The 24,061-nt window shown below is 43.4% G+C and overlaps 1 protein-coding gene across 1 annotated transcript; it reads left to right on the plus strand.

Moving 5' to 3' along the window:
• Nucleotides 1-400: 400 nt before the first annotated feature.
• LOC143284971 (histone-lysine N-methyltransferase SUV39H2-like) lies at nucleotides 401-23,865 on the plus strand. Its single transcript, XM_076592132.1, has 7 exons — nucleotides 401-560; nucleotides 5,596-5,675; nucleotides 6,766-7,644; nucleotides 13,071-13,223; nucleotides 13,957-14,086; nucleotides 22,779-22,947; nucleotides 23,769-23,865. The coding sequence occupies exons 1-7, from the start codon at nucleotides 401-403 to the stop codon at nucleotides 23,863-23,865; spliced, it is 1,668 nt and encodes a 555-aa protein (XP_076448247.1).
• Nucleotides 23,866-24,061: the final 196 nt, after the last annotated feature.

Raw genomic sequence — 24,061 nt, forward strand, 5'->3', positions numbered from 1 at the left:
TGTGATCGTTGCTTATTATTGACAAATCATGTTGATAAGGTACAAAATATGCCTGATGTGCAAGCAATGTGACCAAGAAATACTTTTGCATATATGAAGGCGCTGCAACCTCTTTTTGTGTCATTCACGGGCCCATGGACCGGAATGGCGGGAACGTACTTCGGGCTGCAGCAGTTCTCCCCCGCTGTAATATTTTAAGCCAATCAGAATCGCTCTGGCTTGAAGCGCTCGCCCTCCAAAAATGAATCGGTGCTTTGGAAGCAAAAACTATTGTCGCTGAGGTATTGTACGCAACAAGGCAGATGGTATGGGAGATCGGTAATTGGAAACAAAGAAACAAACAAACAAGAAATAATAACAGGCTCCATTGTGATCTGTAATTAGAATGGAAGAGGAGCGTATGGAAAGAGCAAATGTTCGGTGCCTGTCAGATGTGGTGGGACTTCAACGAGCGTGTCAGACGGAAAACTTAAGGTTTTCCACAGAGACGAACAAGTTTCTGGTATATCAAACTTTGCAGAAATTGGGACCGTCAGCAGCGCAGAAGCTTGTCAGCAAATGTAAGTATGCATTACAAATACAGCGACATATGATCGATAATTTACTTTGTCATGACGAGCTAGTGTAACGACGCATAACGGACAATCAGATAACGAATCAATGATGATCGCAAAGGATTGCGAAAGACGGAAGACTGATATTCTCTGAAAGCAGCCTAATTATGCACAAGCCTAGTTGGTCCATGCAAAAATGTGCATGTTAACTTGAATAAACTTGTTTGCATACATTGGATTTGAATGCACAGAATACATCACATGATCATGTGCAGACTACAGTTCCGCTTCAGTGTGTATCGCCGACTCGCAGTCGCATTGATCGTATTGCATGCATACATTCTCTACATCGGTCACAGTCTGTTGATACGTGTATATATATATATATATATATATATATATATATATATATATATGTATATTTGCAAGAGAAGACTAATAGATTTTCAACACCATCTTTTATTGTATTGACAAATAAACTGGCCAGGAAAACACATCAACACCACAAAATACCTTGGTGTGACCATCCAAGACGACCAGCGCTGGGGATACCACATCAGTTCTACAACCAGCAAAACGAACAAGACCAAGGCTTTCTTCCGCACATCCTCAAGATATGAAAAGAAAAGACAACAAAAAATGCATACAATGCCCAGGCAATCAAAAAAGGTCCAGTGTCAGGCAGCAAGATGGGTCAATAACTAACATCGACAGACGACATGTCAACTACATCCATAACTCCCTCAACTGGTAACTCACACAAGTTAGATGGAAAAAACCTCTCCTGGATATGTTTTACAAGTTTCACCATGGTCTCATCTCCATCAGCTCAGTCTGCCTACCAAGACCATGAGACAGCAGGCTGAGCTCCAGAAAAAAACAGCACCAGCAACTGTGACATCCCTGCTACCATCCCAAAATGGAAAACACTGCCCCAGGAAGTTGTCACAGCTAAGTCACTGGACTGCTTCAAGTCCAGACTGGCTTCCTGCCCGTGACAACAGAGTAGATTTTACACACCGCCTCCCCACTATTCCCCAAGTTTAGTTCACACACACACACACACACACACACACACACACACACCCTGCCTGTCAGCAACCCCACCCACCCCCATCCCTTCTTTCTAGTTCTACTGCTACTATGCTAGTTATATTTATTCTGCAGAACACAATAATTATGAATTATACTATAGCTTGACCTTATAATCACTAAGTTAGTGGGGTATATTTATATTTCTTCCCCTCCACTCCTCTGTGTGATTGTTCAAACCTTGTTGTGAACACCACTCATTCCGTCTTGAGAGGGAAAATAGTGGATATTGCCAGTTTGTGTGCAGGGGTGCCTGTGTTTGTATGTTTTATGTGTGTAGACTGCAATTGGTGTTTGTACTTTACATCAGTTAGACATAACATACATCTGTGTGAATGTGAAAACTCCAAAGTGATGTCAAATATTTGATCAGTGAACAATGCAAATATTACAACAAATGATTAAAACCAGTTGAGTGCCTATATCAGCTGACATCCTGCTGAAAATGTTGCCATAGTGACATGTCCACTGACATCCTGCATGTATTTCAGTTTTTCCTTGGTTTGATACAATGAACATAAACATACAAACACTCTAAATGGTTAGTTTAATGTATCTGGATTATTAACATACTTTTAAAGTGAGCATATGTGAATGGTTAGTTTACTGTATCTGGATTATTAACATACTTTTTAAGTGAGCATACATCAGGTGGAAGACCCTTCCTTTCTCAATAATGATTTGCAAACTGGACCACTTGGAAGGAGGGTTTGACTCACTTGCTAAAAAGGCGTCACTTTTTCAAGTGAAGACAATTGTCTCAGTCAGCGGATTTACACAACTTTGGTAAATGTATTCATGAGTATAACGATGGGAGATGGATCTGTCTTGTTTTATGATTAATTTGAACTCGAAGGTGATGATAACGACAGTGACGAAACTAACAACCATCGACTTTTTTTTCAGTCCATCTATCCAGTCAGACATCATTTCTGAAGGCATGGTACTTTCACACAGTTTGAGAAGAGGGAGAGGAGAGATAGAGAAGTGGAAAAACTATAAGACAGTAGGTTGAAGACCAGATAGAGGATGGAGTCAAGTGGGCGTGGCCTAGCTGTCAATGATTTGTCTTTTCAGTGATCAACTGCTGGGAATGGCAGTAACCAATCATCCATGATTTTCTTGAAACCCAGTTTGACAGATGATAGATGGGAACCGCATGTTTGTTTGTTTTTTAAATACTTTTTCATGCAGATGCTTTGTCGGATCAGTTACAACCAGAAGAGGGGGAATATCATCAAAGCCTCTCTCCTCTAAAGGGGGGACCCTTTTAGGTGCAAGAAAAACTCACTCTCTTAGAACTTGATTGACTTTTTATCTTGACCAAACTCATGTATGTCATTGCTGGGAGTGGGACAGTTATTCACCTACATGACTATAAGTGTTTGGTTGTTACCATAAACTTTAAACTACGATAAAAGCCATTTTCTTTTCTTTTACAGGCATATATTAGACAATAAGCATGCTATTTCCAGCTGTATTTTGTCTGTTTTCTTTCTGGGTGTCATTCTGTAGAAGCTGGAAATTGGAATAGACTTTTTAAATGCATAAAGATTATCTTCACTTTGAAATGCCTGAACAGTTCCACTGTTACCTAAATTTATAATGATTGAGGGGAAAGCCTGGATTTAGAATCCATATTTATTTTCTTTCACAAAAATATTTGCTCTCAATAGTCTCATCCTGCATCTCCTATAGTTTTTGTGCTAGAATTTAAAAAAAAGATTATTACCCCTGATTCCTCAAAATTCCCTGTCAGGGGGAGAGCACCTTTCTTCACAAATTCTCTGGCACTGGACGGGTTAAACTAAATAAATTAAAAGCAGTATCAGACTTCATCAACCCATTTCAATATTCTGCTGATGGTCCCAGTTTTAAGACCACCGAATGCTTAACCCCCACCCCCGCACCCCTCCTTCCTCTGTCTCCCCAAACATCCCACAGTTATTTTTGTCCATTTGCATGGACTCATGAACTAAAATATCAGGAGATTTTGTATGTATTAAGTTTGATTTAAAATCCTTTGGGTGCAAAAGCCAAATGGTTCAAACAAAGAGATGGGCTTTCTACCTGAAGGACCTAAGTTTGAGCCCAGTATGGGTGCATGATGAATGAATGGTCAAAGTGATTACTTAGATATCTTTGGTCAATATTTGTGCAGACATGCTTAGACTCTTAATTTTGTTCGTGCATATTTAAGGTGCAGAAGATCAAAATCGCATATTAAATACCTCATAATGTGTATTATCATTCAGGGCTGTGGGTTGTGTCAACCTGAACATGTCTAGCATGCACACCCCAAAATATGAAGCATGACTGCCAGAATTAGTGAATGACAGGGTTAACATGGTCATACAAATACACCACACAATCCTAGGATCTGAGTGAACATGTGAGTTCTGGCCCACAAACACAGAAGTACTTCACTGTCATTGTCTTTGATTGATGCTAATAACTAGATAGACTGTATTCAAATTAATATTTCTCTGCAAATATTTATGGACCTCTTCATCAGTTTATGACACTCACCTGATCAGTTTTATTGTTTTTTACTTATAAAATATGTAACTTTTAAGGTTATGTTCCTCAGCTGTCTTGTTATTGCTGCTGTGTAAGAAACTTTTTTTTGTTGTTGTTGCTGAACACATTTTTCCTCTCTCTTTTTTTTCTTTTCTTTTAAAAAAAAAAATTATTCAACTCAAGTTTCCTTCCAAATGAAGCCATTTCCTAAATACTAACAACTGTGCATTCCATTTTTACTGTGACACTGTGTTTGATGTGGCTGAGTAGACTCTGGGATCCTGGACAGAGTTGACAGCTGGTGAGAACTGCTGGAATGAACAGAGGAGATCAGTTATTTCTTACACTTTTTTTGTCTCTTTCTTACGCAGGAGCTGGAGAGAAGCTCAACCTTCTTAAACTTTGTTGTCATTCAGATGTCATCTTGATTTGTGTGCAAGTCACCACCAAAAGGCATAAATTATTAAATATGATGAATGGAGAACTGTGCTGCAGACAGTGGTGGGTCAGCGTATTGAGCATTGTGTGGAAACAGTTAACTGATGATCGTTCTGCTGTTTCAAGACCAAAATCCCAGTTCCAGTTTCAGTTGAAAACTGATTTACACCACACACACACACTCAAAAAGAAGTCTTCATTTCTTGTATTGTTTGATGAGGCTTTGGGGAATTTTGAACGCTTTGCTGTTGTAAGTGGCAGAGTTGATGATGTTAACTCAGTAAATGTCTTGGATTGGATAAAGACTTTTCTTTGTTGACTTTCAATACTTTCAGTTTTACTGAGGATTTATCTGTCAACAAATATGTTTCCTTTCGCTACTTTTTCACTTTCAGTGTTCAATTTGAGTTAGGTACAAAAGTAAAGCTGAGAGGTGAATGGAGATTTTTATTTATTTTATTTTTTTTTTTTTAAATGCACCATCAGGTTTTTAATGGCGTTACTCCCACACTGCTGATTCTGAGTCTCCTGCACAAAGCCACAGTGGAGTTTGTTTATCACAGTTCCAGTATCTGCACCCTCAAGGAACCAGTGTTGTTCGGTCATCAAGAGGCCACACACCAGAGGAGACCCAGAGTCACTTTGGTGGTGTTCAGTAGTGCCTGTTCTGGTAAAGCATACTTAGGACACCACATACTAAGCCCCCTATTATAGTACTAATGACAATAATGGCTTAATCGCTAAGCCAGACTGAGTGAGTGTCCCTTTCAGAGTGGAGACCGCCACCACGTCCCTCCAGCAACAGTCCACCAAGATTTTTTTGTTTTTACTAAAAAAAATAACAGACATTAAGAACAATCACAATACAAGATTATTTTCCTTTTTTGTTTTGCATTTAGCAGTCTGGTTCTTTTTCAGAAGTTAGTTTTTAAACAGTTGATTTTTTAATGGTATGTGTATTGAAATTTAACATGGACTTTTTCTGTTTCAGTGGTGGATGATGGATTCATTGCATGGGAAGAAGATGAAGACTATGAAGTTGAAGACATTTTGGACCATGCAGATGAAGATGTAAGTTTGTTTAGATATATTATTTTATATGTGACACTGACAGGCAGCTTCATGGTGAATGTTCAACTTCACTCATCATTGGTATAATATGAATAACTGTATTGTTATTTTATATAGTGTTTTCTAGCATCTCAAAGTAGTTTGCAGAATGAATGTTCCTGAGAAGAAAAAAGAAACTGTTCCCCTGAAAATATGAATTGTTCTTAAACTAGAGTTAAGAGGGGTTGCCATATCTCAGACTATCTGTGGTCACCAAAACTGCAGCCCAGTTAATCTCCACCTGATTTAAATATTATCAGTTATGTTTGAAAATGTAATTATGTATTTTTTCATTTTTGCTTGCTCTAGTGTGTGTGTATGTTGTCTGTTTTGTCCCCTTTCATGTTAGTTTGTGTGAATCACAAGTTTTTTTGTTTTTGTTTTTTTAAAGGGGGGGAAGAAAAATGCTAAAAACAAGAACAACAGCAGCAAAAAAGCAACTCTATCTCACTCGGTTTTCCTCTGAAGCATTTTTTTTTTTTTTTTTTTTCCTATTTTAAAGCTCTTTGTCAATGTTTTATGGACTGCTGACATGTTGCATACATGATTAAAATAGTATGCATGTACTTGTGTAATGTTTTGGGTTAGTTGGTTTTTTTTTTTAGAATCAAAATCTCTTAATGTTGTGACACTTTCAGTTTGTCCGCCATGGCATTAGTTGGTCGTGATCCATTATGTTCTGGCCTTAATCGTGGAACAATATGAGTTTGTCAGAAAAAAAGAAGAAACTAAAAATTTACTTCATCCAACAGTACAAGTTAGAAATGTTGGTCTTATGAACTGGGATTTGCAGGGTTTTGTTGTTGTTGTTATTTAAGTTGTTTACCCAAAATTCTGCTGGTCGTACTCATAGAACCATTCAGCTCAGCAGGTCTGATGGTAATGATATCACTCAGCTGGTGAATAATTGCATACCCCATCACCCTGTAAAAGGTCAGCTAGGCTTAAAACATGATAAAGTTTAGCACTGAAAATAGGTTCTTTTGTCTATTTTCATTGTTTTTACAGTAGAATTGAAATTTGTATCAGTGTGCTTATGATTTACTTTCAGGGCAAGAGGTACTACCTGATCAAGTGGCAGGGCTGGAGTCATTTCCATAACAGCTGGGAACCAGCAGAAAATCTTCATTGCCCTACGGTCGTTGCTGACTACCTGGCTGCCTGCAAAAAGAGCAATTCTAAAACACCAGTCAAACGTAGCTTGCCCAAGATCTCTGAGAGCGCCCAGATCACGAAGAGACGTAAGGTGGACGAAATCTTCCATAAACTGTGGTGTTCTCCTATATCATCGGACATGTCCCCCTTGCAGCTGTTGACTATGCACAAGAATCGCATCGGCCCCAAAAGCAAACAGATCATCCACAAAGGCCTGGTGTCCAGCCATGACCGCATTATGAGGCCAAAGTTCTCCTCCACCGCACCCAACTACGCCAACACCAAGAAAAAAGTATACAAGCTGAAGAAGAAGGAGATTCAGAACGCTCTGAAGGAATGGGAACGGAAACTGAATACCATCAGCACTGATCCTGCGCCGATCTTGGTTGAGAATGAGGTTGATCTGGAAGGACCGCCCGAGAATTTTGAGTACATCAATGACTATCGAGCAGGGGAGGGCATCGAAATACCTCAGGATCCACTCATCGGATGTGAGTGTGAGAACTGCTTTGACGAGAAGAAATCTTGCTGTGGAACAGCTTGTGGCTCTGAGTTTGCCTATTACAGGTGGAAGCGGTTGAGAGTTCCCAGAGGCACCCCCATCTATGAGTGCAACAAACGGTGCAAGTGTGGTCCCGAATGTCCTAACAGGGTGGTACAGGAAGGCCGCAAGATCAAAGTCTGCGTTTTCCGCACATCCAACGGTCGTGGCTGGGGAGTGAAGACCATGCAGAAGATCAAAAAGGGCACTTTTGTCATGGAGTATGTGGGAGAGGTAAGGGTTGTCATTTCTTTTCGTCAGGAATATAAATTGTCAGGTTTTTAGAGTCCTGAGAATTTGAGCAAAATATGTATTATCAGAAGTTGTTTTAAAATATATAACAATTATATTCCTGAACTGAATATAAGGATTTATGTCTTTGGGGAAAAAAAAAAAGGGGGGGGGGTATTTATATATAACCCAGAATTGATGTACATGATGATTTGGAACCAGTTAGAATGGTACCTTATCCACTAATCCAGAAATGGTACATTATCCTAGTTATCATTTATTATTTTGTATTGGGGGTGGGGGAATTGAATGGGCTGATAACAAAATGCAGATATTTGTAGTTACTGTTGTAATTATCAGAATAGAGTATCTATTGACTACAGAAGGGTGGTTTTGTTTTGCTTTGTTGACTAGTGCTTCACAAAATCACAATGGATCGCTGAAGAGTTCCATGGCCGTCTTGGACCTTGCGCATGCACATCTAACTTTTACTAGAAATTTGAGCAATGTCAAAGGCATCTATAGACCTTGTTCGTTAGAAAACCGGAAGTCAGTGAAAAGTTCAGCCCCTTCACCTTGGGACGTCTGGATAAGGCAACATGGCGACTCTGTCCGCTGAAACTGAAAGTGCGCTTGAATCCACGAAAGTTAAAGAACCGAAAGAGTATTTTTAAAAAAGAACGGACAACTGATAAGTAGTGCGAAAGTTGAACTTGTTCGTCGTGCAAAGATTTTCAATTGTCGTGGAACCAGAAACAAGAAGGCGAAGTCAAGTCAGTTTCTGCTGTCACAGAGACATTTCTGCTGTCACGGCGACATAAACCTCCCAGCCGCAGATTTTTAACAACTGAACAAAAGAAAACAGTATCGCTCCTGTGTGTGACCCATTCAATCAGAATCTATAAACATTCTAGCATTTCATATTGTTGCTACATAGTATGAGTGAGTGTCTGTGTGTGTGTGCGCGTGCGCACGCCTTCTAAAAACAGATTTCAGACTTGAGAAAATGGCCATTGCTGTTCCAGTGAATTTGACCTTTTTCTGGCTTTTCTATCACATGACTTTTTAATACATATATAGTGGGGAGGAGAGTGTTGGAGTTGAGCATGGAAATCTGTGGGGAAATGAGTGGTGCAGTTTAGCATGGAAATTGTGGGGAGAAGAGTGGTGGAGCTGTGCATGGAATTTGATTAAAAATAATCATCATCAAGACTGATTCATGTGTTTCATCACAGTTGCATTGATGATTAACTGCAAGTAAAGAATGATTTCATCTTATGGTGTAGCATGCATGCATGTGTGCATACAGTACTCACTCATTCATCATTACAAGTGACATGCACTGATAAGTCTTCTCAAGACTCCCAGACATTCAGACACACCAGTCTGGTACAATCAGCTGGGCTGTTTACCCAAAATGGATATGATTGTACTTTCACCAGATTAGAATATGTATTTCTTTTTTGGAAACCTGTAAGTTCAATGTATCTAACAACTGGCCAAAGGATTACCAGTTTTCTCTTTGATGCCATTTTTTTTTTAGAAACTGGTAGTGCTGTAAATTCTTAGTGTAAATATTTGCATTTATTTACATTTGCATGCCCCTCCCCCCCATCTTTTATTTCCTGTATTATCTTTAATCATTTTTTTTTTTTTCTTATTGCTTGCTTGTCAAATCTGTACAATCAAATTTTGACTGTTTACAAAATGCAGTGTAAACAGGTCTGAGTCAAACACAAACTGACTTGAAGAAAATCACTTTGATTAGATATTTTCTTTTCTTTTTTTGTATCATTCATTGATATCTAAATGCTAAACAATGGACAATTGTGTAAACAATTTGATTTATTTATGATGTGAGCACCATTTAGTTTTGGATGTTGTGCGTGTGTGTGTGTGTGAGATATACATCTGTATTGAAGTTCAGTGTCTACTTTCACAAAGTTTTGTTGTTGTTTTTCCCATAATCAGAAAGAAAAAAACAAACAAAACTCTGCAGTGAATCTTAACTGCTTTGAACCACACTGCACCCCTCCCCACCCCCCACCTTTCTCCCTCAAAGAGAAGAAAAATCACAGCAACGGTTTCTTATTTAAATACACCATATGAATTATGATCAATACCATTAGCAAGCAGTGGGTATAAGCTTTGGCTGTTGAAATCAAATTATCTCTTGTATACAAGTGATGTATATATTGCATATAAATCAATATTATATCAGATAAATATAAACAGTATATAAACAGTTGCAATATTTGTTCACATCAGTATGAAAAAAATATATCAGGAGCATTCAAACTCCACAATTCCCAAGAAGAAAGCTTAAAAAAAAAACTTCATACACAGATAATAATCTGAGTGTCTTACACAATTTGTTAATACCAATGATCCACCTGAATCAATCTGCTCTCAACTAACACACACACACTCACACACTCTACAAATTGACACCCACTACTGTAACCCCCCTTCAGTCTAAATGTTTTGACAAAACAGTCTTCAGGCCCTAATAAGTCATCTTTCACTGTGTCATCAGTGTCAGATTGGTGTAAAGGTGGAAGCAAAGCTGTCAGATCATTGCATATTTTCACTTCTAAATTTGTTAAATTTTGTAAAATTACTCAATTTACTGTCAGCAGCATTGGTTTCCACTGCTGATGCATAAGTAGTGGTGATGTCTTCTTGGACTTGCACATCTGACAGCTGTGACAAAAAAAAGAAAAGAATATATAATTATAGCTTGAATGATATGACATTTGTTTTAGTTACACATTTTCAGTCAAACTTCATACAACCCCCAAAATGTGTCAGATCTATTCACTGCATCATGCATGTGCAGAATCTCAAGCCAGTGAGTTGTTTAATTTTGCAACAGTAACATTAACAATGCTTTATCTGTGTGTGTGTGTGTGTAAACATTCACATTGCCTGTGGAAGTAGCAAGGATCTCACTGTCTCAGTATCATTGTTAGAGCACTTTCTGAAAATGTGCAAGCATTTCCACTTGAAAGAACTATGTGCTGACAAATGTTGTACAGTGGAAATTCTGTGTCGTGTTTGTTTCAGGGGTACACTAGTCAGTTTTGTACTATGTGTCAGAGATGCATATATCTGTGCTGAATAAATATCACAGCTAAGAATGTGACCAACAAACAAACACACACACAAAAATCCAGTTGAATGATAATAATAATAATAATAATGGATACTTATATAGCACACTATCCAGAAATCTGCTCTAGGTGCTTTACAAAAACGTTTTTGATAACATAAAACATTATATCTATGTTACATACACACACCAAAATGTGACCACACACACACACGCACGCACGCACACACACACACACACTGCATACATACATTTTAACATACATGTGTATCTAACAGCTACTCTAACACATACGCACACATAGGCAGGCACAAACTTACATAGACACACGCACACACAATACACATTCATATACATGCATGTATAAAACATTGGTGACTGGAAGTTGAAAAAGACCAGTCAGCTGGTTACTGTAATTCTCCGTTTTAAAGGTTAAATTGTGCTTTTGGATTCAAACATTAGACTGATAAGTGTGTGAGAAGTGAAGACAGTTTAATTATCCCACTTTTAGAAATCAGACCCAAAACATTCTTAGGCTTGGCTGTTGAATTGAAACAAATATATTTTGATACATAAAAAATGAATATTCGATTCAAAATATCACATACCGTGCTTGTTTTGAAGACCTTGTTCGTGAAAAGTGTAGGAATATCATCGCCACTAAGGGTGCGGTCCTTTTCAGTTCACGAAGTGATTCTGAGCTCGCCACGCTCTATGCATTCAGTTTGCGGCTGGTATTCGTTGCGATGTCACCTTTTTTTCCTTTGAAGTTCGAACAGTGCACACAATACTTCTTTCCTCCCGTTTTCCCCAGACCCATTGTGAAGCATTTACACAAATGCGATCAACGAAATCACAACTTTCGCTTTTAGAGACTCCCCACGAATTCTGTTTCCGGCTTAATCAAGGGCAAATTACTCCAGTTTTTTTTTCTAACGAACAAGGTCTATAGACATACACAAAAGCAGTAAACATGCTATCCTCCATTTCTTCAGTTGGTAGCCTCCATTGTAACAGCCAAACTCTGGACATTGAACTTGAAGTGCCATCGTATGCAGACACAAAAAATAGCAAAATATTGAAAAAAGAAACCTGCTATTTCGCACGTTCTGCCTCTGTCGATTGCCTTTGTTGCTCAAAATTTCAGAGAGCCAATCAACTTAAAGAGCACAGATCATGTGACACGCCTCTATAAGTCATTTAATCACAGATCTTTCCAGTGGTCAATAGTGTGACAGAGAGTCAAATCTAAAATATTTGTCATAGATGTGTGTTTTTCACACAATAACTTGGCGCCGAGCACAGATCATGTGATGCGCCTTAGTAAGTTATGTAAGCACGGAACTCTCCAGCGGTCTAATGGAGGAGAGGTAGGAGTATTTTGCGCACTATACAGACTTGAAGTTGAACACATTTTGTCAGTTCTGCCGTGAATAAGATGTTTAAGCAGATTTCATTGGGCTGGTCGAGTGTCCAGGATCACTGCTATTGCTGAATTTGCCTCACAGGAGATGTTAACATACCACTGAAAAGTTTTACTACTTGCATTCGTTCTTTTTTGCTCTTTCTTTTTTCTTTTTCATGAACTCAGCCCAGTTATGTTAATATAATGAATAATGAACTTAACACATTGTTTAGAACACATCAGCCAGTGACCCATTAACGCTAAGCATGTTTTGTGACTTTCACTTCATTCAATAAATTAAAGTGGCATTCACTGATCCAGGATGATTTATTGCCTTAATCATTGTGATCTTACAAAAGGCCCAGAATCCTATTACTCAAGTCAGTGTGTCATTTGTACTGAACTTTAAAAAAATGGGCACTTTTAATGGTTTTGTAAGTGGAGTTTTGGGAGGGCCACCAAATAATTGTTACCTAATTTGCCTTTTTGCTGCATTTTCTGTTGTTCTGTTTATCATCTATATGATAATGTAATCCATTACATTTTTGTTAATCCTGTGAAGTGTTGGAAATGTGAGGGGCATATTCTTGGTATGGTTGCTGCGAGTATATAATTTAATTATATGACAGGATTGTTCTCACCTTGTATGGTTTTATTTGCGTGATTTATTTCATGTGTTAACATCCAGAGATGGCCCTGGGCTGTCACCTTTGCTCTGAACCGAACTGAATTGAACTGTATATTTTGCAGATTTGTGTTCTTTGATTTCTGATGTTGTTCTTTATCAGTTTATGTGTTATGCTTAAATCCCACACACGCATGCACGAGATCATATGCATGCACACATACGGATATACCCACGCGCGCACACACACACACACAGATAACTGTCACACGTGACCTATTTTGCAGGTGATCACGAATGAAGAAGCAGAAAGGAGAGGGAAAGTCTATGACGCAGAATGCCGCACCTACCTCTTTGACCTGGATTACAATGACGGGGACTGCCCCTTCACCGTTGATGCTGGCTACTATGGCAATGTCTCACATTTTGTTAACCATTCAGTAGGTATTGTTTTGTTGTGGGGTTTGTTTGTTTTTTTGTTGTTTTTTTTGTTTGTTTGTTTTTTTTGTTTTTTTTTCCAATTCAAATCTCTGTTTGCATTTGAACAATTTATGAATATTTTAGGGGTGCGGCACTCCAATGACTATTTACAGAGTTGAGGGAGAAAAAGAAGGGGTGAATGTTCTGGTGTTTTTTGTTTATGATATGATGTATGTGTCATATATGTGTGGATTATGTGTGTGCATGAAATTTTTTTGAAAAAATAAAAGCTAATTAGAACATGTAATTTTGTGTGTTCTAACAATCTTGTTGGCACTAGTATTGAGACACTAAGACTGCACATTTATATAGTATTCACTAGAAATGTGCCAACTGATTTGTTTGGTATACTTTTGTTGTTCAGCAAGAATCACATGTGATCCATGAAATCTTTATTTCTTTGTTATGTATTTCATTTGAGAGATAAAGAAAGATAAGTTGAAAGGTAAAGAGAGAGAATTTAGGATTCCAATAGAACATGACATTTTTGCTTGTTTGGATTTTTAGAAGTAAGAATGTAACATTTCTATCATACAATGATATATTTTAATAGTTGTGTGTGAAACGGAGTTTAGAATTGTAGAATAAAAATAATTGTTATCACTGTTTGGTATTTCTAAAATTATTTCTATTTCAAATTATTGTTTTGAAATCAGAAACAATTGTTGTTACTGTTGACACCCATTTGTGCAGTGCGAGCCAAACCTGGTGGTGTTTGGTGTATGGATCAACACACTGGATCCCCGGTTGCCTCGCATCTGCCTGTTTGCTGACCGTGACATAGAGAAGGGGGAGGAGCTGACCTTCGACTACATGATGACAGGTTTGTTACAAACACAATATGTCATCGCTTTATGTTTGACATTCTTGCTTATATGTTATAATCCAGCGGACCTCGGAGGGCCGGCCATATCTTGACTGCCGAAATGAATTTAAAAAAATAATAATAATAATTGAAAATTCAGCCATGTTAACCATAGAAAGCCCTGTCACATCTTGCAGGGTGTGGAGGGGGGTTAAAAAGAAACAAACATGCAAACAGCAAAGTTCATGACATTATCTCAACCATTAAGCTCCTTGAACTAAAGCAAATGACGTTTGGTTGTACTGAGGACGTTATCCCATCTGTTTGATTTATCAGCTCCAGAATATGTAGAATTGTTTAAAGAAAAATATATATATATATAAAAAAAACACACACACAAAAAAACAACTTCAAGGCCATACACAAAATACTTTCTATGAACGGCCACAAGGCAAATAATTCTGCAGAGTGTACAGCTAGTGTCCATCCCAGTGTTTACATATCACTACCTAATCACCAGAGCAAATTGGCACACATAGTACATCATAGAGTGGAAAAGAGAGAAAAGTGTCAAAGTTTGCTGGAAAAAAAAAAGAAAGGTGAATGGACTGAGAAAGCATACAGGGTGAAAAGGCAGAAACAAAATATCAATGGAAAAGAGTAATTTGGTGTCATATACTGTACCATGTCAAACTGATGCAAACTAGGCCTATGGTTTGCTCTGTTTGGCCAAATTTCGCGCGGCTAACGGTGAAAAGACGCCCCTCTTAGTCTGGCCCGCTCTTAGCCAATCAAACGCCTCTAACAGCTATAAGCGCTGAATCATTCCTTTGGCCAAGGCTCTCCACGCCATCTTGTCAGGTTTTCGCTCTGTCTCGTCTAACGCTTTTTTTGGCTATTAAGCGTTTTCATTTGGCCTTATTTTGTTGTATGCGGCTTGCATGTGTATTGTGCTTACATTCTGTGTACTCGTTTCAACTCGGCCCCCTCGATTTCTTCGTATTTTCTACCTCTGAGTCGATCCTGTCTTTCCTTTCTCTGTTGGGGTTCGTATTGTTCGCTGGGTGCTTACGCGCGGTACCATGCCTCGTTTGCCATCCTACGAAGGCAGGGATCATGATGCTGGCAGAGATACTCATCAAGAGACTCTCCCAGGCCCGGAGCTCATGATTTCTCCCGATAGGGACCGCGGCGATGCGTCTGCAGACGCTGATCGCGGAGGGGACGCTCGTCCCGATAAAACGGTCATGAAGGGGACCGGGGGGAAAGGGATTCGAGCGTCACCTCCCGAAGTGTCCCAGCGCGAGGCGGGTGGAAGGGGGAGTAGCACGTCCTCTCTTGGTGGTGGGAACTCGCGGCTGGGTGCGGACTCCCAAGGGGAGGCCGCCCCCCGCCGTTATCCGGGTCCCCACACGGAGACGGCCCTCAGGGGCCCCAGTGCTGTTTCCCCTCCTCCCTCCTCGGTCGACCCCCCTCCCCCACCTCCTCCTGGGGGAGAAAAACAGTTGGTTCCGGGGGGGGACCTCCACTTAGCCCACCCCGGGCCAAGCCACCCCAGTCTCCCCACGGGAGGGGATTCTGGGCGCGTGGCAACCTGCTCTGCAGGTCTCCCCGCTATCCGGCCGGTCTCCCCTGCTGGGGGAGTCCCGCGCGTGTCAGGCGGTTCCGGGCAGTCAGACCGCCGGCCTTTCGGCCTGTCTGACACCCAAGTCGGACCTGACCTCCCTCCGACTTGGCCAGGCTTTTCCCTTCAACGAGGTCAAGGCACCAGTGACCCTTGGGGCTGGGGTCACGGGATGGCTGGTGCCCACGGGTGGTATCCCCCATTCTACCCGTACTGGGGTGCACCTATGGTGCATGCTGGGTTCCCGGGAGGACCAGGGACTAACCCCTGGTCCGCTCCCCACCGGACCCAACCCAGCACAGACCACAGAGTGACACACACAGCCCCGACAAGAGGGATTGACTCTTCGTTGGGCAGGTCGAGCTCCTCGACCAGTGTTAACACTACAGCCTCGAATAGGTCCTCTGTCAGCACGCAGGTGACCACCACGGTCACTACGGCTTCCTTTTCAGGACCGACGGCAGCTGAGGGACCCCGCTCAGCCCGTGGGAGCCTGCTGGTCCCACCTACCCAGCCCTCGGTCCTAAAAGGAGATGAGTGGGTGTTCGTCCCCTCACAGCACTCGTGGGTCCCTCTGGCGTCCAGGGACGCTCTCTCTGAGAAGGTGTGGCACCCACCATCCCAAGCATGGTTGGACCTACGGTCCACACACTCCCCACCCTCTTCAGGTGTCAAGGACATAACAGAGGAGACCAGGGTCCCTGCTCGGGATCGCCCCAGCTCATCCCGCTGGGCTGACCACAGCCCACAGGACGCCCCCGTGGGTACATCCACTTGGGATGGCACCCAACAGGGGATGGACTGTGAACAAGAAGGACAGCCCCTGTCTTCGGATGAGGACGAACAAGCAGATGAGCACTCTTCGCCCCCATCCCAGTGCGACAGATGGAGCCCACGCCTCCCTAGGGACCAGCCTGAACCAAACTCGGACTTTGCCGAGCTCGAACTGACCCTCCCCAATAGGGTCACACATGCTGAATCAGTCCCTCAGGCAACTTTGTCACCCTTAACCCTCCTACGGTCAGGTGACTCTAACTCCAGAACCACAAGGCGACTCAGAGTGCCAGAAATGGCTCAGGAGTGGCTTAATAAGCCAGCCCGCACCGTCAGGGGTGCTGCTTCCATCCCTCCTCCAGGCAGGGAGTCACTCTCTGCCCCGGGCGCTTTTGCCCCAGGCAAGTTCCTTAAAGATCCCTCCAAGGGAGGAGTGTGGTCCTGGTACACACAGGACCACCCTGCCTACAGGGAAGCAGAGCCCTCCGCGCAGGACAGGATGTTGGTCTCACAGCGCACCACCTTCCCCACCTCAGCTACTCTTCCCTTTAAGACATTTGCAGAGTGGGACAAACTGGCCCGCCGCTGCCTCCTCGAGGTGTCCACGGCTTATACCTTCTTTGACGCGTTCCTCCACAGAGCCAATGAGCTGTGGGAACGACGTCCAGTTCAGCAGGACACGGAGTCTCCTTCCTCTGGCCTGCCTGGCCTCTTCTCAGACCCGAGGTTAAACACTTTTGGCAATCGAGTAGCGTCTGGTCTCACGGCAGCTGCAGACGCAGCTACCAGCCTTCACTTCAATACGGTGCTAGCGCGGCGGGATGCTGTTCTCCGCCTCTCTAACATTCCAGTAGAGGAGAGGGCTGCTCTGCGGTCCATCCCAGCACAGCAGCACTCCCTCTTCGGCCAGTATGCGCCGCATTTTGTCAGCCACAGGGCAGAGACAAACCGGGAGGTGGCCTCATATTTAGCCCAATCCTCCCAGGGGCGCCAGGGTTCTATGCCTTTGAAGAGACCCGCCACCAGGGCTCCTCCATATACCTCGCCTCCTAAGCCAAAGCGGCGTGCTCAGAATCAGCGGCAGAGGAACAAACCACCTCATGGCCGTCCAAGCCGTCCGGCCATGCCCAAGGCCAGAAGGCAGCACCCCCAATGACTGGGCCCCGATTCAGCACCGCCAGTCGTTCAGCCCCTCCAAGTAGGAAACTTGTCCCGGCACGCGCATCAGTGGCGTGCTCTGGGACTCAACGACTGGATTGTGTCGGTGCTAGAGTCGGGGTACATGCTCCCTTGGGTGGGGGACCGCCCCCCTCTAAGATCCACTCCGCCTCCTTATGTGCCCAGCTCGATGGAGCAGGAGAGCGTCTTAGAGAAAGAGATATCGCACCTACTCCTCATAGGGGCGATATCTCAACTCTCGGACCCGGGCCCCGGTTTTTACGGCCGGTTGTTCGTGATTCCAAAAGTCTCCGGAGGGTGGAGACCAGTCCTGGACTTGTCCCCCCTCAACAGTTTCCTCCCCAAGATGAAATTCAAGATGGACACACAGGCACAGATTCGGGAGACCATGCAACAGGGAGATTGGGCGACGTCCATCGATCTGAAAGATGCTTATTTCCATATCCTCATCCACCCGGCATCCCGCCGGTACCTGAGGTTCGTGTGGAGGGACAGAGTGTTCCAGTTCTCTGCCCTCCCATTTGGTCTGTCCCTTGCCCCTTTCCTGTTTACCAAGGTGGTGCGGGAATTGGTGTCAATCGTCCGGTCGGAGTCCATTCGGCTCTGTGTGTACCTGGACGACTGGCTTATTCTGGCCCAGTCACAGGCTCTGTGCCAGAGTCATACAGCCAGACTTCTAGACCTGTGCTCCCAACTGGGCTTCATCACGAACCAGGAGAAATGCGATCTGTCCCCGAGCCAGTCCTTCGACTTCTTAGGGATGAGATTCGACACGCGGTCCATGATAGTCTCTCCGACGCCAGATCGGTGGGACCGTCTGGCAGGCCTCCTCAACCACTTGCGCCATTCCTCCCAAGCAACGGCGCGGACACTGTCTTCCCTCCTGGGCATGATGGAGTCCATGGCACCTCTCATCCCTCTGGGCAGGGTTCTCAAGCGCCCTCTTCAGAGGGCACTCAGGCTACGGTGGTCCCAGAGCACTCAGCCATGGGATACCCGGATATGTCTGGGCGAGTGGTTCCTCGAGGTGACATCAGAGTGGTTAACCACCCCTCTTCTGACACAGGGGGTGCCCATAGCCCCACCTACTCTTCAGGTGGCACTATTCACAGACGCCTCCTCCATGGGCTGGGGAGCCCACATGGACTCACTCCATGCAGCAGGGACTTGGTCCCCGGAGGAGCGCCTATGCCACATCAATGTTCTGGAACTGGAGGCAGTTCGCAGGGCTCTCCAGCACTTCATAGCGGAGGCCAAAGGCAAGACCATTCGCTTGTTCACGGACAACACAACAGTCGCTTGTTACGTGAACAAAGGGGGCGGAGCGCACTCGGCAGACCTCTCTCTGCGGACCGAGGCTCTCCTCCGTTGGTGCCACAGCAGGGGCATTGCACTTTCAGCGAGACACATAGCAGGGAAAGACAACATTTTGGCAGATGCTCTCAGCAGGTCCAAGAGTGTCATACACACAGAGTGGACCCTGGACAAGGACACCCTGCAAGGAGTGTGGGAACAGTGGTTCCGGCCGATGGTGGACCTCTTTGCGACAAGGTTCAGCAAGAGACTTCCCACGTACGTCTCTCCAGTCGCCGACCCAGAAGCATGGGCAGTGGACGCTCTCTCTCTAGACTGGAGCAGTCTGATTGCCTACGCGTTTCCTCCCTTTCCAATCCTGTCCAAGGTGATACGGAAAGCCAGGTTGGAACGCCCGCAGATGATCCTCATTGCGCCGAAATGGCCAGCCCAGCCCTGGTTTCCGGTCCTTCAGTCCCTGACACATGTTCCACCACTGGAACTGGAAACCAAACCTCATCTGCTGAGGCAGCCTCGTTCGGGCATTCCTCACTCCAATCCTCAAATGCTCCACCTGCACGCGTGGCTGCTGTGCGGGCGGATCTGTCAGCATCACCATTGAAGTCTTCCACCCCTCGGTCAGCCTCTGTGTCCGCCGCGCTGACCAAGGGGGGTGCCTCCTCCGACCTCCTCTCCATAGTCTCCAAAGCCAGGAGGGAGGGAACAGAGACTCTGTATGACTTTCGATGGAAGAAATGGCTGAGTTGGTGTACAGCTCAGAACATTCCCCCTACTAACCCTACGAGCATGCAGCTGGCCAACTTTTTGGCTCACTGCTCCTCGGTTCTCAACCTGTCTGCTAGTTCTGTGAGAGGGTACAGGTCTGCCATTTGTACCACTATCAAACAGCTAGGTGGTCCCGCTTTTGAAGCTGATTTCCTGCTCAGAGAAGTGGCTAGGGGCGCCTCTCTGAAGGAAGCTAGGAATCCCAGAAGAGTGCCCCTCTGGGACTTGTTCCTGGTGCTGGATTTCATTCGAAAACAGCCCTTTGAGCCATTGGGGACTATTCCTTTTGACCTGCTCACTCTCAAGACCACTTTCCTTCTGTTGCTGGCCACGGGCCGTCGTAGAAGTGAGATTCATGGTCTTAGTGGTCTGCCACAAGATCTAGCATTCCACAGAGATGGTTCCATCACTCTTCGTTTCCTTCCAGAGTTTCTGGCTAAGAACCAAGACCCCGAGGTCCCTTCCCCCTCTCTGAGGGTCAGACCTTTGTCGGATATTCTGGCACAAGATGATGAAGATAGGCATCTCTGCCCCGTTCGGTGCCTCAAATACTATTGCAATAGGTCTCGCCATAGGCGTCCAAGTCATTCGTAGAGCCTACTCTCATGCACACAAGGATCTCAGCTGTCTTAATCCCAGAACACACGAAGTGCGGGCCATAGCTACTTCGGCTGCTTTCCAGCACTCGGTACCACTGCAGCATGTCTTGGAGGCAGCCTTCTGGCGGTCGGAGAATCCCTTCATCAACTTCTACCTCCGGGATTTCCGTATGACCAGGGCTGACGGTTCCAAGGGGATTTCCTTTGTCGCGGCTAACACTGCCGTCTCAGTTTCAAGGGCTCCCCATACGAACCAGTAGGCGTTGCCCTCCTCCATTTGCTTTAAATTCTGCATCAGTTTGACATGGTACAGTATATGACACCAAAAGGAGGAGTTTGTATTATACTCCATGTTTGGTGTTTACATATACTTACCATGTCAAACTCGAATGCCCGCCCGTCCGTCCCCGCGTCTCCGCCGTGGTTCTCATGGGGCATTTTCATTCATGGCCACGGAATGATTCAGCGCTTATAGCTGTTAGAGGCGTTTGATTGGCTAAGAGCGGGCCAGACTAAGAGGGGCGTCTTTTCACCGTTAGCCGCGCGAAATTTGGCCAAACAGAGCAAACCATAGGCCTAGTTTGCATCAGTTTGACATGGTAAGTATATGTAAACACCAAACATGGAGTATAATACAAACTCCTCCTATTTCTAGCACAGAATATCCAGAAGGGCAGATGCCCCGTCATTCCACAGGGGTCAGTTTATGCTATTTCTTTGAGCATTAAGTTTGTGGAGGTAAGGGTAAGTGTGCAGGCTTAGCATGGTAAATTTGTTTTTGTGTAGAAATACTACAATACAGACTTTTTTGGGGGGAAGGGGGGGAGGATCACAGTGCTCTTAAGCCCTTGGGTGCCCTGAATGGAAATTTCTGCCTGCCTCATTCTGGGAATTTTCCTATTGCAAAATAAATAAGTTTATGCATATTGTCGTAATTAGATAGTGTGTTCATTTTTCTTTCAGAAAAGGGTAAGAATACACCAGCTGTATACATGCAGAAGCCTTTGTTCACATATTTTCTGTCACCATGCTTCCTTTCTGTCTCTGCTCCTCTGTCTCTCTGTTTTTTGTTGTTTTTTTTCTTCTTATACAAAGGTACAATGTTACATGATTATAACTCCATTTTCCGTTGAAACTGGACCGTTTCCCTGTAATTTTAAAAACAGTGGCTTTGCAAAGATTTTATTTTCCACAACATTTTCAAGATGATGATGATATGGATACTTATGTAGCATCTAGTGCATTGCTGGCCTAAAGGACTGGATGACTCTCAACAAGCTGCAATTAAATGATGATAAGACTGAATTGATGATAACCTGTCCAAAGAAGTTTCGTCAACATCCTTCCTTTCCTGACTCTGTTCTGATCAATAGCACACCTGTTTCACTTTCTCCCTCTGTTCGCAGTCTTGGTGTAATCCTGGACCAGTCTCTTTCCTTCCAACAGCACATTTCGAATATCTGTAAAGTTGCCTATTTGGAACTGCGTAGAATCAGCTCTATCCGCCACTATCTCTCAACCGATGCAACCAAGACACTTGTATGCTCTCTGGTTCTCTCAAGATTGGATTACTGCAACTCTCTTTTGGCCGGCCTTCCCAAATACCTGTTAGACAGACTCCAACGAATTCAGAATAACGCTGCCAGACTCATTTGCAGAGCTTCTAAATTTGACCATGTTTCTCCTCTCCTTCAGTCTCTCCACTGGTTGCCTGTTTCTGATCGAATAGACTATAAGCTATCCACTCTGACCTTTTCTGCAGTCAACGGATCTGGCCCCAAGTATCTTTCTGAACTCATCCATATCTATACCCCGTCTCGCCAGCTCCGTTCTTCCTCTGATACTCGACTTCTCAGGATACCTCACGTCAGAAGTAAGACCTATGGACACAGATCGTTTTCTTTTCAATCGCCAAAGACGTGGAACAAGCTCCCTGATAACCTCCGTCACTCTGATTCCCTCGCATCTTTCAAATCTCGTCTCAAAACTCACCTTTTCCCTCAGCAATAAGTTCAATTGTGGCAGGTCCACAACTACATGCATGTATATGAATGTGTATTGTGTGTGCGTGTGTTTATGTAAGTTTGTGCCTGCCTATGCGTGCGTATTTGTTAGGGTAGCTGTTAGATACACATGTATGTTAAAATGTATGTATGCAGTGTGTGTGTGTGTGTGCGTGCGTGCGTGTGTGTGTGCGCGTACGTGCGTGCATGCGTGTGTGTGTGTGTTTGTGGTCACATTTTGGTGTGTGTATGTAACATAGATATAATGTTTTATGTTATCAAAAGCGTTTTTGTAAAGCACCTAGAGCAGATTTCTGGATAGTGTGCTATATAAGTATCCATTATTATTATTATTATTATTATTATCTATCTTCGGTCAGAGACCAAGCTCTAAGCACTTTACAAACACTAGGTCATTTGCACAACAGTCTTTGCTTTCTTACATTATGCAGGTGATACGACACAGTCTCTGACCAGCCATGGAAGTCTGGCCTTTCCTCTGCACTCCTCTCCAGACTTGGAAGCCCCTGATCTGTCGAACGACAATGCTGTGGAGCCCAGTGCTGAGCCTGATTCAGCGAATGTCGGCGTCGACGCCCATACAGAATCTGAACAAGCGTTGTCAGTCGGTCTGGGTAAGGATGTTAAAACTGAATTTGATATATCACATTCTGTTCCGTGACCCACTGGTGCGGACTCCAGCAGGGGTCTAATTCCAGTCATATGCAAACTACAACTCCGCCCAAGCGGAGAAATCAAAAGTAGCCGCGGCAAGTACACTCCCTTAGTATATTACTTCCCTTCTACTTGGGCATGCAGTGTCCTCTTTTCTGGCAGCCATCTTTCGTTCCTGCAGACTGCATCAAGCGACTAAATTTTATTGCATTTTCACTCTCTCCTGATTTGGGAGGATTCAGACCTGCATGGGTACCAGGTTTCATGTTCTTGGCTGGTTCAGACTGATTTATGTCATTGGTTCGTACTTGTATGAGTTGAAGCATATATGTTACTGCATCAAAGAGTGACTCTCATTTCCTCTTTTTCTCATATTTACATGTTGAACAACTTCGGCAAAATTTAGTGGAACTGATTGTGTGTCATGGGTTATATGTGAAATTATATATATATATATATATATATATATATATATATATATATATATATATTTTTTTTTTTTTTTTTTTTTTTTTTTTTTTTTTTTTTTTTAATCTGTGCTGCATTAAGGGCTTGTATAATGTAAATTAAAATATCCTTTGCTAGGCATTTATCATAGACTTGTGTTTCAGCACCTTCTTTATTATCATTCAACTGCAAGAGCATTGGCTACAAATCATGAAAAGTACAGCTGGCATTTTAAAGAAACAAAACATATATTTTGTCATCCTGTCCAGTTTTATCCTTTGATTACTATGTAGAGATATGAATGGTGTCTGGTGTTACAGACAAACTGCCACAAGAAGAGGCTTCTTCACCTTCCAAGGCCCGGACAAGGCCACCAAGGTCACCAGCCAAGACCACAGCTCCAGTGTCGCCATCTAAAGGGCAAGCAACCCCGCCCACCTCACCAAGCAAGGTCAAACCTCATACTGCATCTGACGACAAGCATGAAAAAATGGCTTCACAGCAAAAGATGAAGTATCGCATGATCTGTCAATGTGGCTCCACAAAGTGTAGAAAATACCTGTTTTAAATTGTCTTTTAAGATTGAAACATGTGCATATACAGATTTTGAAAT

This window comes from Babylonia areolata, chromosome 8, assembly GCF_041734735.1.
Source record: "Babylonia areolata isolate BAREFJ2019XMU chromosome 8, ASM4173473v1, whole genome shotgun sequence".
In the NCBI taxonomy this organism is placed as follows: Eukaryota; Metazoa; Mollusca; class Gastropoda; order Neogastropoda; family Buccinidae; genus Babylonia; species Babylonia areolata.

Coding starts and splice junctions, on each gene's coding strand:
- LOC143284971 (XM_076592132.1), top strand. CDS start 401: ATGGAAAGAGCAAATGTTCGGTGCCTGTCAGATGTGGTGGGACTTCAA. Junction 13,224..13,956: donor CACATTTTGTTAACCATTCA/GTAGGTATTGTT, acceptor CCATTTGTGCAG/TGCGAGCCAAACCTGGTGGT. Junction 14,087..22,778: donor CTTCGACTACATGATGACAG/GTTTGTTACAAA, acceptor TACATTATGCAG/GTGATACGACACAGTCTCTG.